Source organism: Saimiri boliviensis, chromosome 10 (genome assembly GCF_048565385.1).
Source record: "Saimiri boliviensis isolate mSaiBol1 chromosome 10, mSaiBol1.pri, whole genome shotgun sequence".
Lineage (NCBI taxonomy): Eukaryota > Metazoa > Chordata > Mammalia > Primates > Cebidae > Saimiri > Saimiri boliviensis.
In genome coordinates this window covers 96,217,769-96,234,664 of record NC_133458.1, presented here as the reverse complement: position 1 = coordinate 96,234,664, position 16,896 = coordinate 96,217,769, and the positions used below count along the sequence as shown (strand labels likewise).

Sequence of the window (16,896 nt, the reverse complement as noted above, 5' to 3'; positions counted from 1 at the left end):
TCTTCTGGTAGCTGGAGAACCTGTGAAAACTAAGGCAGAGTGGGAATCCAGTTTACTGAGGGCTGGTGAAGATTCTGGCTGGGAGCCAGACAGGAAAATGCCCACAAATATAAAAGGAGGCCTGGTTCTGGAAATCAGCCACACTCACGCCCCCTCCACCTCAGGGAGGAGATCTGGAGTTGGAAGGATGATAGTAAGAATAAATAATCTCTCTCAAGCTCACTGCTGCCAGCCCCTGTTCCAAGCACCGCTCCCCTAAGAGCTCACTTAATCCTTAACAACAAGCCCAGGAGGTAGCAACTATTGCTATCTAGCCCCATGTTACAGATGAAGAGAAGGGAGACCAGAGAGGCCAAGTGGTTGCCCAGGGCCACGGAGCTAGTAAGGCCTGGGGATCAAGGCCAGGATCCATTGCTTTACAGGCAGCATGATTTTGGGCAAGTCTCCCAGCCTCCCTCACCCCTGGTGTCCATCTCTGAAATAGTATCTCCAACAATAAAGTCCTGTGCAACAACTCTCTCTCTCTCTCTCTCTCTCTCTCTCTCTCTCTCTCTCTCTGTGTGTGTGTGTGTGTGTGTGTGTGTGTGTGTGTGTAAACATATTTTGAGATGGCGTCTCACTCTGTCGCCCAGGCTGGAGTGCAGTGGCGCAATCTGGGCACACTGCAACCACCACCCCCTCCCAGATTCAAGAGATTCTCCTGCCTCAGCCTCCCAAGTAGTTGGGATTACAGGCGTTCTGTCACCGCGCCCGGGGAATTTTTTGGTATTTTTAGTAGAGACAGGGTTTCACGATCTTGGCCAGGCTGGTCTTGAACTTCTGACTTCATGATCCACCTGCCTCGGCCTCTCAAAGTGCTGGGATTGCAGTCGTGAGCCGCCGCACCCGGCCGCAACAAGATTTTACCGTGCTCTACCAGAGGCACTGGGCCAAGCAGTGCTGCTTACCTGGTCGGCCGTGCCTCTTCTTCTGCAGGAACGGCTGGGAGCCCGGAGGGGCAGGCAGCGCCGGCAAGGCTTGCGCGCCCGCCTTCTGCGGTGGGGCCTGGAAGTTGGGGGACTTGGGGGGTAGTGGGGGTGGGGTTTCACTGCTATTATTAGCTCCTGGCAAAGGGGGCGCGGGCAAAGAAGCCCTCGGGGAGCACGAGGCATAAGGAGGAAGCGGGGGCGGTGGGGGCGGTGGGGGCGGTGGGGCTGGAGGCTCCTGCACATCTTGCGCAGGGGTGGCGGGCTCCGCATTGAGCCCGGGATACCCACAAGGTGGGAGGAGAGGGAGCGGGGGCGGGATGGGCGGGAGGTGCAAGGGGGCTAGCTGAGGCTTCACTGCCTTGTCACTGAGACAAGGGGGAAGCGGGGGTGGCGTTGGGGGAGGTGGCGGAGGTGGAGGTGGTGGCGCACAGGGAGCAGGGGGTGCAACCACCGGGGGGTTCCCTTTGGTCAGTGGACCAGAAGGGGACACCAACGGCGTTTTGTTGGGGGAAGAAGAGGGAAGGGGTGGGGGTAAGGGAGGGGGCGGAGGAGGTGGAGTGGGAGGGGGCGGGGCGGGCACGTTGGGGCGAGGCGGGGCTGTCCTGGCAGCGCCGTGCGCCTCGGAGGTATTGCCTAGCCTGGGAGACGCAGGTGGGATAAGTGGGCCGCTGATGGTTTTATTGGGAAGCCTGGGAGAGGGCGCGCGGGAGCCAGGGCCCTGCCCTGTTTTGCCACCTGGAAGTGAAACAGATTCTGGGTTAGCTCGGCAATAAAGAAAAAGCCCCCGCGGGTAGGCGGCACTCAGGAGACTCAAGCCTGTCCGCAGTGAGCTGCACTGTAGACCGCTTTTTCTGCACGTGTCCACCGTGCGGCCTCAGGTGCTGCAGCTGTCACACTGAAGGACCAACTGGACCAGCCCCAAGGTCCTTTCCAGCATTAATGACAAGCCTAGGTCAGGCCTCCAGCCCTCCTATCCATTGCTACCTCTGCTCTCCTCTGCCTTGGGCCTCTAGTATCCCAACCGAGGGCCAGGACTGCCTGGACGCCTTTTACCCTTCCTAAGCAAGGCCACGCTCACTCTCATTCACGGACAACTGCTAGGTCCTTCAGCGCTTATGCTCTGATTTGGACCCTCGGGGGTACCAACCAGCACTCCTGGCGAGGGAGGTTTTATTCACTCCCAGCATTATGTGAACAGGACTTTATTTGTTTCTGTGTTGAGAGCAGAAAATTCATGATTTCCTCAATGTATAAGTTAAGACAGGAGGGAGAAGCTTGCCCTTGACAATCCAGTTCCAATGACCTTGAACTTCACATTTCTATGGCCTCTGGAAGTTCAAAACCATCTTTCCCAAAGACTTAACTCTGATTCTCAAGGGTCTCAGCTTTCTCACCCTGCAGATCCTTCCTTGCATCTACCCCAACTTGAAATTCAATTCCTCTTTTAAATTCAACAGCAACAATTTGCTCTTGGTAAGCATTTTTGGTAAGCATTTGTGTTTGGTCTTCAAGGAAGACTGGGGTGGAGCATGTCCCAGGAGGGGCCTCTATACCCGGCACAACCTTGCACCATTTTGCTAGTTCTCACCCTTTTTTCCCTCTGCCTCTCCCCAACGAGAAAAAGTTCCTCTCGCTGTTTACTGCCTTGAAGTTCTGCAATTACTGCTTAGAGATGTCTCTGGAATATCACTGTCTACTGAGGAGGCAGATTAAAATATTTCTTCCAGATTTAGTGCTCTTTTTACAAGGATTTCTGGGGAGTATGCTTTCCCCTATATTTTATAATCCCCATGACAACATGTGGCCAACACTTGAAAAATGACATTTTCTCCCACCCACTACTTCCTGGGTGCCGCAGCACAGGACCTGCAGCTTTCATTTTGGATCAGAAACCCCAGCATCTGCTGGGGGTTCTGAGCTTTGCAGTACTTGCGTCTCCTGTATGTTTACCCCAATCAGTAGCTAAGTCATACACTTAAAGTACTGGGTGTCAAAAGTCAGGCCAATCAAAGCACGGCGTAGCAGAGGTGACTCAGATGAAGCTAAGTAGGCAAGACTTTAGTATCTGGCTTTCCAAATATGATCCCCTCTGGCTATAATGTGACAGTCACCTAGTCCGTAATATTCCAACCATATTACGGAATGGCTGTTCTTAAGGTAGGGTGAGGATGGTATTAGCATGTGTCAGCTGAGGGATTCCTGCCTAGAAGTTCTCAAACCTGTTCCCATACAATACAAAAAGATGACGAGGAGAACCTAGGCAGCTCCCTAAACAAGGCAGAGCCTACCTACGTGCCCAGTGGCTGAATGACGTTTAAAGGGATAATAAAAGTTCTTACAGAACAAAGCCTACCCTTGAATAGTCTATCCAAACCTTTTAAGTAACTGAGGACACCATGTCTCAAAGATTCAAAAACCCTTAAACTGAGTCTGTTCAAAGTAGGGGATCCTGTGCTGATGAAGCCCCAACCAAATGAGAAATGTGGGTAAACTCATATTTATCCTAACACCTGCAACAGAAGGGCGGCCAAGTCCCTGCCTGGCTTCTATTCATGCCCCTCAAGGAGGAAGGTATGACCGCAGGGGAGACAGGGGCTGACGGTGTAAGTTCAGGCAAGGGGAGGAGGTGGGCCTCAGCAGGCACAGAGCTCCGAGGGAGCTGAGGGAAGTAAGGGAGGAGGCCATCCTTCACAATGGAAACCTGAGCCCTAGATATCCAAAGGAAGCACAAAGGAGACCAGGAGGCGGGAAGGGCCAGCTTGAGGGCATCAGGGATGCTGTGCCCATAGGAAAGGATTCAGCTTTTAGAACCTGGAGTTTATCAAAATATGAAGTACTACTTCTTCCTCAAATTTAATGTTTTCCAGAAGACTTGGAAGCCTCGTTACACATTCTATTCAACCCAGAAATAATGTTTACTCATTGTATCTTATTTTAATTCTCACTTCCTTGGACCTCTGAGCCCGGGCTACATTATGACTCCAGGGACCCTAGGCACTTTTGCCTTTGTAGGCCTCTTCTCCCTTAAAAAAAATTATATTCATGACTGCATTGGTACAAAGACAAATATATTCTTTGACCCTAAGAGGTCATGGTTTCTTCAGATTTTAAAAGAAATTTAAATACTTTCATGGGTCCTTAAAAGTACCAAGAGCCCATGACACCGTGCTATGGTGCCTAATGGCTGTCAGTCACCATACTACCCATTCACACATGCAATTCAGCAAGTATTTCCGGAGCACCTGCCATGCGTCAGGCATTTCTAAGGCAATGAAAAAAAACCACAGTCCCCACCTTCGTGGAGCTTAGCTTTAGAAGCATAAGACAGACAATAAACAAATAAACCAGTGAATACATAATACGTCAGATGGTGCTAAGGAATACAAGAAAAGTAAATCAAGGAAAAGGAGATATGAAATGAAAGGATGGGACTGAACCTTTATATGGGATGATAAGTAAAGACCTTGCGGACATGTTGACCAGCTGCCACCTGAGCAGAGACCTGCAGGAAGGGAGAGATGGAGCCACGTGGACACCTGGGGAGGAGCCTTTGGGCCAAGGGAGCAGTCAGTGCAGGTGCCCAGTGGCAGCAACATGCTGGTGTGTGAAGAGCAGCAAGGAGGACAGCATTGGTGAAGGGGAGGGCATGAGCCACTGAGAAAGGTAGGCCAGAAGATCATAGAGAAAGCAAAGGCCCCAGTCCCTTCCTCTGATGAGAAAGGGGCTGCCAGGAAAGTTCTGGGAGGAGAGAGCCACAGCTTTCCTTGCCCTGACATGGTACCCAGTCCATGCATTTATCTGGTAGCTTTCTCCTTGAGTTTCCATCCTGTAATAGGCATCATTCATCACTTCCTTATGGACCTCCATCTCTAAAGAGGTAAGTTCTTGTCTTCCCCATTACAGTGGCTCAAACATCTGACACTTATCTCCCATTGGAGACAAGCAGACCAGTAAGACTCCTGCTGCCTTTTTTTGGCTGCTTCCCATGAAAACCTGACTGGGGCCCATTTCTCCCATCTCTACTTCTATGAAGAGAAATTCATGGAAGCCTTCTATTCCAAAGGATATTTGTTTGATAGCACTCAGGAATTTTGAAAAAGAAGAGGGCACTGAAGAATATCTGCTGTCTCTATTGAGGAAGACCTTGTGCTCTGCCTTTCCTGCTAACCCCTCAGCAAAAAAAGAGGAAATGAACATGGCCCCTGAGAAGGTTCAAGTTGGATCTCAAAGTATCCTAGAGTCTTTGTCTTTGCTGGACTTTTATTGGTGAGTGAGGCATATGCATCCCATAACATTAAACAGTCACAGAGGCCACTGAAAAAGTTAGAAAAGTCATATGATGGAAGATCTGGCAGCAGGAATGTTTGAGTCTTGATATTTCCTGTATTAATGGTATTCCTGGAGCTTGCTGGTTAAAGAACAATAATAGAAAAAAATAGTCTTTTTTTTTTTCTCATAGTAAATATATATTTGTTCAATTTTAATGCAATACTTTCAAAACATCTGATGCCCACTAAATAAAAAATAACTGAGGTAGACTGATTACAAACATGGCCTTCATTACTCCCTCATGCCTGATTCTGTAATCTTTGAAATACGATTTTACAGTTTCTCTCATCAAGAGGCAAAGTCTATTTCCCCATCCTTGTGACTTGCTTTGGCCAAGAGGATGTGGTAGGAAGTGATACTTCTTAGACTTCCAATACTTACAAGACTAAGCCTCAAGAAACTTTATTTATATTTCTGTCTTCTCTTTTGGAACTCTGCGGCTGGCATGGAAACAAGGCCTGGAAGCCCTGCTGGATACTGAGAGACTATGTGGATAGAGGTGAGTCAAGCCAGTGGTTATAGCTGAAGCCCCAGAGGTTGGAAAAATATGAGAAATATAAGATTAGCAAAGTCACCTACACAACCTGAAGTTCTTTACAGCTGCAAGAGGGAACCCAGCCAAGACTACTCTAAGCTTCTAACCCACAGAATTGTAGGCTAAAAAAACAACTGTTTAAAGCTTTTAAGTTTTAGGGTCTTTTGTTACACAGCAGTACCTAACTGATGCGATGACTGAATCATTTCAACTCATACATTGCTAGTGCATCCACAGTGATGTCACTATGAACTTCTATAATTTGAACCTTCTGTCTGTATACACTTTGCAGTCTGGGCTACCATCTGGACATCACTAAGCATTACACACCACTTTTCAACTATTACAATGGAATAATTTAAACAAGATGATGATTTAAAAGATTTCTCAAGAAGCATTTTGTACTTTGGAAGTTTCCAGTGGTTACGGTCCCAAGAAAATGGTCTTCTACTCTATCATGACTGTTCAGTAAAAGCACGTTGCTTACCAGCATGTGCGGATCGCCCAGGTGGTGCCACAAGCTAAAGTGATAAAGACCACAAGGGAGCCAGAATGAATTCTTCCTTACCTGCTACATCCCGCTGGCCTGCTGGTCGCAACACAGGAAAGCCACCAGCAAACAGATCTCCCAGGGCCGGGGGTGTGCTTGCGCTTCTTGTGTTTGTAGAACCCCCTACTTCTTTGTTGGTTCCTTTAGAACCTTTAGAGAGAAGACACAAGGAGGCAAGGACTTGAGAGCAGAGCTGAGCAGCCAGGTCTCATTTCAGACCATGGTCTTACACTGGTCTAACACTGCCCTTGTTAGCCTTCCCATTCTCCCACCTCTAATGTCAACCCTTTCACTCAGCATCTTCCCCAGGCACCCTCTGCTTTGACACCCTGTAGACTCACGTGCCCCACCCTCTCCAGTCCTACCAAAGAACTAACCATTTCTGCCCAACTCCCCTGAAAAGTGACCAAAACAAAGAGACCTAAACACCACCATTTTGTAGAAGCTGACACAGCAACTGGCAGCACCATGAATTTGAAAACCCAAACGTGGTAGGTGTAGAGCTGCCCTTATGTTCAGCTTGGCTATGGAGAACTAGACAAGGAAAACCCACAGATTTAATGGAGTTGGTCATTTTAACTTCTTGTCCACAGAGCACTGATCAGAATAGCAAGCAGGAGGTCAAGCCTGCAACGATCTGTGCTTTGGCATTTTCCTTCCTGTCTCTCCAGCCCTCGGGCTCTCAGCCCCTTACACCTCCCTATACCTTTTCATCTATGGAACAGAAAGATCATGAGCCCCTGAAAAAAGGTGTCACTAACTGCAGTCTTCCAGACATGCGTGATTACCAACTGCAGAAAATGAGAAGATGTTCAGCTTAGAAAAGAGTCCCTGGCACAAAATATTTACAACTGGAAGCTAACATGCACAGAGAAATTAGGGCACAGTGCCCACTGGTGGATGAAAGTGGCCGGATTATTCCGAGTATTCATATTGTACATTACTTACTCATTAGAATGATTAGGCAGTGGGTGTCTCAATGAAACTGATTTACCTATTAATTAGGCTTAACCAATTCGATCATGGGTGTAACCAGAAATTTTTAATGCACTCAATGTTGAAAATATTTCTTTAAAAATCTGTCTATCCTTGTATGTTGACATTTATAATTACAGATAAGAGATATTACATTTTTAGGACTATCTTTAAGAATGACCATCATGCACATCATAGGAAAACATAGGAAGACATAATAATAATAATAATACCTTACATTACAGGGTACGTATCCTTTCTCCAAAATGCTTAGGATCAAGTATTTCAGATCTTTTTTTGATTTTGAAATATTTACGTGTACATAATGAGATATTCTGGGGAATGGGACCCAAGTCTAAACATGAAATTTATTTGTTTCATATGTACCTTTACATATAGCCTGAAGGTAATTTCATGCAACATTTTAAAATAATTTTGTGCATAAAACAAAGCTGGTGCTCATGGAGACATCAGAAAGCAAAGGTGTCACCCTCTCAGCCTCCCATGTGTACAATCTGTGGTTTATCTATCACCAGCATTCCTGACACTGAATTTCCATGCTACCAATAAGCAATCAGTTTCTTACACTTCTTCACACATAAGTACTTAACAGTTAAGAAAATGCACACCATTAACACAGCAAGTAACTAAGCAACACAGTAGCACTACCAGAATACCCGGATTAGCTGTTAGACCACAGCAGCAACACACAAAGGCAGGCCTTCAGTCTCCTGCAATGCTGCATTTTGATTAAAGGTTACTGTACACTGGATCTTATTGTTTTACGTGAGAAGAAACATTAGAAACTACCGAGAAACCAGGAAGTAGGTGCTCTAGAGTTGAGCTGAGGAAGCATTCTGCTAGATGGCTTTTAAAATGTTTCCTCCAGAGTCATCGGCCTCATTAGCAATGGTTTTTGTCTTAGAAGGCTCTCTGATTTTGTAAACTGATACGATTTCTTGTTCTGTTATGAACGTATGCTGCTCTTGTCCTTCAATAAGCCTATCACACATTTCCACCATGTCATTTGGAGACACATTTTCTTCTGTGTTAACAACGTCATCTTCATCATCCACATGAGGTGTCATGTTGACATTCAAGAACTTTCAGATTTGGGGTTTTTGGATTAGGGCTCGACCTGTGCTAAACAGTTCTCTGCATGTATTATTTCATCTTTCAACAATCTTGACCAAGAAAAAAAAAAGGAGCGGGTATTGTCTCCCCATTTCACGGAAGGCCAAACAGCCCCACAGAGGCTCCCCGATTTGTCTGGTTGCAGAACTAGAATTCAATGTAGGTTGTCTGACCTGAGCCCAGGACTCAGCTTACTCTGTCACATTCTAGAAGACAACAGCCTTCAGTCATATCATCCTCTGAAACAAAATTCTTAAGACATCTTTCTCCTTGTGAAAAGTAAAACAAAAATTTTGCATTAAAAAAAATGCTGAGGCCTTCACGTTTTTTTGTTTGTTTGAGATGGAGTCTTGCTCTTGTTGCCCAGGCTGGAGTGCAGCGGCATGATCTCGGCTCACTGCAACCTCCACCTCCTGGGTTCAAGTGAGTCTCCTGTCTCAGCCTCCCAAGTAGCTGGGATTACAGGCATGCACCTCCACACCCAGCTAATTTTGTATTTTTAATAGAGACGGGGTTTCTCCATGTTGGTGAGGCTGGTCTCAAACTCCCAACCTCAGGTGATCTGCCCGCCTAGGCCTCCCAAAGTTCTGGGATTACAGGTGTGAGCCACTGTGCCGGAGCAAGCCCCTTTACTTTCTGACACTGAGTTTGAGGACTATGTTGACACAAGGTGAGTGATCCTTAAGTGTTACCCTACAAAGAATACACAAAACGTGGTGTGTCCATACAATTAAATATTAAATGATAAAAAGGAGTGAAGTACAGATACATGCTCTAACATCTATGAAGCTTGAAAACATTAAGCTAAGTGAGGGAAGCCAGCCACAAAAGGCCATATAGTGCATGATTCAATTTCTTTGAAACTTCGGAATAGGCAAATTCAGAGAGACAGAAAGTAGATCACGTTGCCAAGGGCCAGGGGCTAATGGGGAATGACTTGCTAATGAATATGGAATTTCCTTTGGGGCTGATGTAAATGTTCTGGAACTAGATAGAGGTGATTGTTGCAACAACATTGTGAACGTAATAAGTGGTACTGACTGAACACTTTAAAAAGTTAAAATGATGAATTTTATGTTACATGTATTTTATAATTTTTAAAAAGGTGTCCCACTGTGGAGTTCTTTTTAGCATTTGACAAGGATAGAAGATATGCTCTAAACCATTTGCAGATTTGGAAGGAAAGCTCTGGTTCTCTTGCCCACTTGGGCTGTCCAATGAGCAGGTCTAAGACAGCCCCATGTGTGTCCTGGGAAGCAGCTGTGGCCCCAGCCAGGGGTGTCTGGCTGTGCCTCACATGCCTGCCCTGTCCTTGGCTCACAGGAGGCCTGGCCGGGCTGCTCACTTACTCTCAATCTGCGGGGCACTGCGGTCGTTGATCTGTGTGACTTTTCGCAGGCGAGTTCCTTGCTGGATATCAGCCAACAGTGCACTCCGGCCTTTCGGATTTGCCTTTCTCAAGCTGGAGGTGTCTGTGCTTACCTGTAGGGGAGTAAGAGGGATTTGATTATAATTGCATATAGCATTTTCAGATAAGCAAAATGTCCTGTCTGCTGTCAGTTTCTCCTCCTGCAGTTCTCTGCCTTCCCCATCCCATTCCCAAGGCTGATCTCAGGTTACCTGTGGGAGAGACACTTTTGGGCCTTGCTCACACCTCTTTCCCTGGTGACGTAGAATGGACTCTTTACTTTAGATGACCCAGTCCCAAGTGCCTATCTTGTGAGCTCCTGGAGGTCTTAGGGAGCCCTAAATAATAGCCCCTCTTTCCTCTCTCTTATACCTCTCACCCCAGGGCTTCTGTCTGTGAGTACATGGCCCCTGCTCTCAGTTTTGAATGATCATCCTGCTCGGTGCCCCAGGCCCCCTTCTGGACCAGATCCCTGGCTGATTTCCCGCTTGATGATGGGAGTTGTTCCTGTACCCTGTCATGCCCTGGACTGTTCTCCTGAGCAGGAGTGAAGTCTCGCTCAGTTCCTAGGTACTCACATCCTCCTTGCTATTGGGTCCTGGGCGGCTCCTGCTGGGCCCATTGTGTTTCTTAATGGAAGCAGATTCATGCTGTGGGAGCTGGCTTTGAAGGAGGGGCGGTGGCTTGCATGTGATCATGGAGCATAGGGGAGAACTGGAGCCTCAGGGGAAACTGGGGACACATAGAGCTCAGAAAGTTGTGGAGAAAGGGAATGTAGGCGATTACAGTGACTGTCTGGTGACTGTCTACTCTGTGCCTGGGTGTGTTACATTAGTCCTCGCAAAACCTTGTGAGTTTAAATTGAGTTTGCCCTTCTCTTACAGATGAGGAAACTGAGACGAAGAAATCGTCTGTTTGAGGCCACAGGGCTGGGGTTCAAACCCGGGTCAGCTGAATCCCAAAGGCCATGTGCGTTTCACTTTGCAACACTGTGGCTACCAAGGACGTATGCTCTTTTATTAGGGTAAGTGTCTGGTGGACTGCTAAATGCTTCATAAATATATTTTCAAGAAAAATTTTCGTCCTAATTCCACAAGTAGCCTTGAGATATAATTGCTTCACTTCCACTGTAGCTTCAGCTGACATGGTGGAGGTTTCTATGGATTATTAGAGCCAGGGAACACCAGAAAGAACATTGGGAGGTTGGTGGCAAATAAAGGAGGGAAGGGGTTGTCCTGGAAGCCACAGCCAGGATTATTCACAGTGAGAAGGTTCATACCAACCATGTGACCTTAAGAGATGGCAGATCATTTCTCAAAGCAAGAAATGCTTGTTAGCCCTACGATACGAGAATACCATATGTCCTTGGGTTTCAGCTTAAATATCACCATTTTAGAGGCCCTTTCTGATCCAAAATCTAAATAAGGCCATTCACTGCTTTTTCTGAAAAAGGCCATTCCTTTTTCCTCTGTCACATTTATCAGAGTTTATATTTCCATTGTGGAAAATTTCCATTTCTGATTATGAGTTTAATTGTTCATTAATCCCAAGGACTCCACATCAGGAAAAAAGATTCTGTCTGTTTTGTTCACAAAAATATCCCCAAAGAGTAGACTAGCATCTGTCTGGCTCAATAACTACTGTTAAACCAATGAATAAATGACTTAAGTGAATGAATGAACTAGACCCAGATATATTAAGAGCTGTCTTTGCTCTCAAAGGTGTACACACCCACCAGGCAGAGAGGCATACACTCCGGTGAGTTAAGCCACTGTGCAACGCACGGCACAGGACTGGGCAGCCATGCTAGTTCCCTAGAGAGGAAGGCCACCCAGAGTCCAGAAATGGCCATGTTTATCAGGCTGAGCAGCCTTTAAGGAAGACTTGAGACCTCAGAGGGTCCCTGGAGTATCAATACGATTTATAAATACTTGCTATTGTCATTTTCTGTTTAAAAAAGGACAAACCAGGTTGGCTGACTAGAAGCTCAGGGGCTCTCTAGTGTCACACACGAGAAGAGGCAGTTGTGGTTTTAGCTAAAATGTGCTGAGTCCACTTCTTCACTGGCGGCCTCTACTGCATGGGTTAGGAACCTTATGCAGGCTTTGAAGTGCACAGACTTCAAAGTCTGATTCTTGTTGCCTGGAAACACACTTTTGAACCCTTTAGAGGGACTTATGAATGATGGTCAACAAGAAAGCAGTGAGCAAAGAGCCTCAATCATGATTCATTGGAGATATCAGATATTTATTTATTTTAGAAAGGCAAGGCATTTCCCATACAATATGCTTTTAAAAAAATCCCATATAAACCATTAATATCATGAGTGTATTTTAAGCTGCAAAGCTTTGAGATTTTTAAAGTCTCCTATCATTTATTTATAAATAGTGAATGACAGAAATAAGGGACCAAAGAAACATCACGGCTGTAGCTAAGAGAATAAGAAAATTTTTGTATGAATTTGGCATTACAACCTCAGGTATGCATTATGGTCAGGGATTTGGGAAACAAACGTGCTTTGTAATTTTCCTTCTAGGTATAAGAAGATAACCCACTAAATTACAGTAATATTCACAGCCCAACCCAGAGGAGCCCTGGGGAAGGCAAGGGTGAGAATGGGGCGTTCTTTTCTTTAAAAAAGCAACTGGAATGATGAGAAAACCCCATCCCTCATATGCCCTTGGGGATTGAGGGGCAGGTCATCTCATCCAATTTAGACTGTTTATTACCAAAATGTATCCCCTGCTCCTCGACCTTGCCCAGCTCAGGCATTTCAGGTGAGGGCTATGAAGAACGTAGCATGTCCTTAAAACGATGATTTTAATTTTGGACATGCCTCAGTAAGTTCTTGACAATTCTACAGGGCAGATTTGTTAGTAAACATCTTCCAAGTCAGCAGGAGGACATGGCAAGTCACAGTGTGTTTATTTACACGGTGCAGTTCAACTCTGTGGGCTAAATTTAACATTCCCTCTGTGACTCTCGGCTGTCTTCTGCTCCAGTGTTGGCCCTAAGGAGCGCCCTGATGGTCTCCCGCTAGAGGGCTCCCTCACCTGATCTTAATATGGTGTTCACCAATCCTCTCCTCTCCTGTGCGGCAGGAAGGAATTAACAACTTTGTGGCAAAAGCGACCATCTACAGTATATTTAGACTCAATTGGTTTTGCACAAAAGGACATATTTATTTGCACATTGAAGACCACATTATACAAAGCCAGTCATTTCTACTTCATCTGCAATATTTTTTTTAACAATTCAACCATAATTTGCTGTCTTAAAAAACCTCCTACTACCCCAAGAATTCTTGTTACTGTGGTTACAGGATGCAGAAACAGGAAAGAAAGGATTTTCAAATATTCACAGAACGTTTCATGTTGTGCAAATCCTGATCATGGGCAACTGCACTAAAAATACAGTCAAGGGAGAGAAAGCCATTCCTGGACACTTTTCCCATGGCAAAACTATGTGGCCAAAAAAAATAAAAACACATAGACAAAACAAAGAAACCAATAAAACATTACTTTCAAGTTTGCTCTGTTTTTTCTCATTAACACGGTGACTGAGTAGCGACAATTTGTTGGGTTCCACACAGAGCTTTTGTTGACTCAGTTCTCCTACAGCAAGCTTTAAAAGAGATAGCCCAGAATCCCAAAAAGATGAACCATCATAGAATAGATGTGCACCTTAGCTCATCCCCTTGGTTGTAAAGGCTTAAAACCTGAAGTATGCCAGTGAGATTAGGAATACAAAAAAATGGAACAACAATCCTAACAAAGCCAAGGGTAGAATAAAAAACTGCTGAGGGACCTTTTCTTTCACGTTGCTGTTTTATAAAAGCTTTTGCATGTCTATTTGTCATTCCAACAAACGAGTCAATCGCCTTACGGCATAGTTTGAGGAAGGGAGATGACGGTCCAGCCCAGATCAAAACTTTGACATGCACATCTTCTGCTTGTCACCCTGCCACCATATGCCACCCTCACCTTTCCAATACTCGTAACTGCGAGAAATGCTAATAAAAACTGTAGCTGGTTGAGTCAAATCTAGCAGGTCATTTTTCTCAACAATGATCCAAACAGTATCATTTTGATACAGTTTCAGCCTTGCAGTCTCCTAAAGGTAGCTTCTCCAATGTGGCCATTAAGCCTAAAATCAGTGCGCAGGTTTCTAGGCATACCAGCCTGTTCATCACCCCAGCCCTCTGCCTACCCCTGTCTCCTCAAACTTGGGGGCAGACAGGCATCAGCAGCCAGAGTACTTGCAGTTTATTACCAAGTCTGAATCCCAAGGACAGCCAGAATGGCAGTATCTCCCTTCTACTTCTTTATGCAAGAGAACACAGAGAACCTGGAATGTAAAAGAGAGACATGAAATATTTGCTTAAAAAACTAACTTTCTCCTGTCAGGTCTGACACAATGTTCCCTGCACCCCATATGTGCAAGGCAAGTTGTTCTAGAACGAGGTACACTGAGATCTAACAGTTCCGAGTCTCATTTTTTAGAAACCCAAATATCCAATTCCAATCCATGCACAAAAAGAATGCACCTGCTAACCTTCTTTTCTAAAGCCTGCTATCTTTTTTCCTTTGGAGATGGAGTCTCACTCTGTCACCCAGGCTGGAGTGCAGTGGTGCAATCTTGGCTGACTGCAACCTCCACCTCCCGGGTTCAAGCAATTTTCCTGCCTCAGCCTCCGGAGTGGCTGAGATTACAGGTGTGTGCCACCACGCTTGGCTAATTTTTGTATTATTAGTAGAGATGGGGTTTCATCATGTTGGCCAAAGCCTGATACTTAAACAATACTGTGTGTAGAGCTGTGACTGTTACCTGGAGTACAGAGCTGACTCATCCTGTGCCTCTTTGCTTCCCTGGAGATGAAGCAGAAGGAGGGGGTCTTTTGTTGGGGCTATGAGTTATTGGTGAGTCTGGTCCTGTTCTGTACACTCATAAAACAAGCCTACCCATCAAGGTTATCTCATCCACTGTCATGACTTTGGTTACTATCTGCTGCTGCCACCTCCTTGCTCAGGGATGTAAAAGTCACCTCCGACTCTTCCCTTTTCCTTATTCCTCAGCCAGTCCATTGAAAACTCCTGTTAGTTTTTCCTGATTTCTCAGAAATCTGTCACCTCTTCTTCATCGCTGCCATGCTGTCTTAATGCAGGCATCCATCACCTCTGGATTCCCTTATGTGGTTTTCATGTCTTCTTGCCCTCCTCCACACAGCAGCCAGAGTAATCTTTTAAAAAGATGTATCATTAATTGTGTCATTCTTTGCTGGATCCAGTTGAATTGAATCCTGAGGATTCAAATTCCCTCACGTTGCACAAGGCCCTTAGTGACCAGCCCAGACTTTCTACTCCTCGAACCCTCCATGCTAGCACTCACCTCCAGACCTTGGCTTGAGCTGATCTCTACTCTTTTGATAATTGTCTCCTGGATGTCTCCCAGGAGGGCTCTTGATCCTAGAAGGCCAGACAAAGAGCCCCATCTATGTTCCTAGAGCAACATGCTTACCCTTACAGAGCACCTCCTCCCAGATCATGTTAGTCCACTCAAAATTTGCAATGACTTTCCATCTCAGCCCATAGAAAAAAAAATCAGAGGCCTCATTAGGATTGCCTGCTGAGCTTGACTGATTTCCATGGGGTACCACGAGTTTACATATAAATGCCAGCTTTTTCCTACTCAAACCAGTGTTATCAAGCAGTTCTATTATGTGCCAATCCTTCCCAACTACAAACTGCACATCTGGCAATATATTTTGGTACTAATTTTTAGCAATGATGAGAATTTTGATTCCAGTATTAATTCTAAGTCTCTTTAGTAGGGAATAATCAGAAACATTTGAGAATAAATGTTAGGGATGGAAAGAGTATAAATGAAGAAACATGGAAAAAGAGAGACTTGGGACAGGTGTAAATTGGGCAGACAGAGACAGGTGTCAGAAGTAGGGATTAGAGACTCAACTACCCCAGAACTACCAATTCAAAAGGACAGTAAACATAAATATTTTAGACATATTTATCTAGTTTTTGTCAGATACTAGACAAAAGCATGTCTTTAAATGCACATGATGGTTACTTTAACTGATGAAAGTAGTTCATAGAAACTGCTGGAAAGAGGGGGCTTGAAAAGATGGTAAGCAGAAATCAGTAAAGCGAATCCCTTGGACATTCATGTAACCCAATATTGTTTAAAATTTGATTGCTAATTCTGTGCTAGGCATGGTGTTAAGAGTGGGGATACAGTATCGGTAGGAGTGCCAGGATGCTGTGCTCAGGGGGTGTGTGTACACGTGTGTGCATGTGTGTACACTCTCTACATAATGATGTATCAGTCAGTAACATATCACACGTATAACACACCACACACAGTAATACCACAAATATGGTATTATACTGTAACAGTATAATACCATATTTTTACTGTACCTTTCTTATGTTTAGATATGGTTAGATACATAAATACTTCCCATTGCGTTACAGTCGCCTACAGGATTCATTCAGTACAGTAACATACTGTACAGTTTTGCAGCCTAGAGCAATGGGCCATATCACATTACCTAGGTGTGCAACAGGCGCAACCATCCAGGTCTGTGGATGTGCACTCTATGATGGTCACATGATGACAAAAATCACCTAACAACATAGATACATCAGAACATATCCCCTTTGTTAATCAACACATGACTGTATGTATATACACATATATGTACCTATCTTTTGTATATTTGTGTATGTGAACATATATATACTTCTCATTATTTATTTTCTAGACCCAGAGCCTCCTATCTGGTCTCCAAAATTGGACTCTCATCTCTCTTTGCGACAGCCTTTAAATGATCCTTTTTAAAGTGCTAATTGACTCCTCTTCTCCAAATGCTTCAGTGGCCCTCTAGTCTCTACCAAATCAAGGAATTCAGCCATACTACCCCAGGGTTTCTTTCCTTGGCCAGTTTGAGCCTCACTTCAGCTGTTCCGGGTATATCCCATGT

General features: G+C 45.1%; 1 protein-coding gene and 1 long non-coding RNA gene across 4 annotated transcripts in view; one reads left to right on the top strand and one right to left on the bottom strand.

The window, feature by feature from the left end:
- WIPF3 (WAS/WASL interacting protein family member 3) overlaps positions 1-16,896 on the bottom strand; it is a 110,159-nt gene that overhangs the window by 24,387 nt on the left and 68,876 nt on the right. For both annotated transcript variants that reach the window (XM_039472554.2, XM_074379886.1), the window contains exons 3-5: positions 9,841-9,973; positions 6,401-6,532; positions 948-1,703 (exon numbers count right to left, since the gene is read on the bottom strand). In XM_039472554.2, the coding sequence (XP_039328488.1) occupies positions 948-1,703; positions 6,401-6,532; positions 9,841-9,973 (1,021 nt within the window). The remainder of the gene's footprint in view (positions 1-947; positions 1,704-6,400; positions 6,533-9,840; positions 9,974-16,896) is intronic.
- The window catches only part of LOC141580156 (uncharacterized), a 33,227-nt gene continuing 26,298 nt past the window's right edge, over positions 9,968-16,896 (top strand). For both annotated transcript variants that reach the window (XR_012512249.1, XR_012512250.1), the window contains exons 1-2: positions 9,968-10,469; positions 10,784-10,923. This is a non-coding gene — a long non-coding RNA (uncharacterized LOC141580156). The remainder of the gene's footprint in view (positions 10,470-10,783; positions 10,924-16,896) is intronic.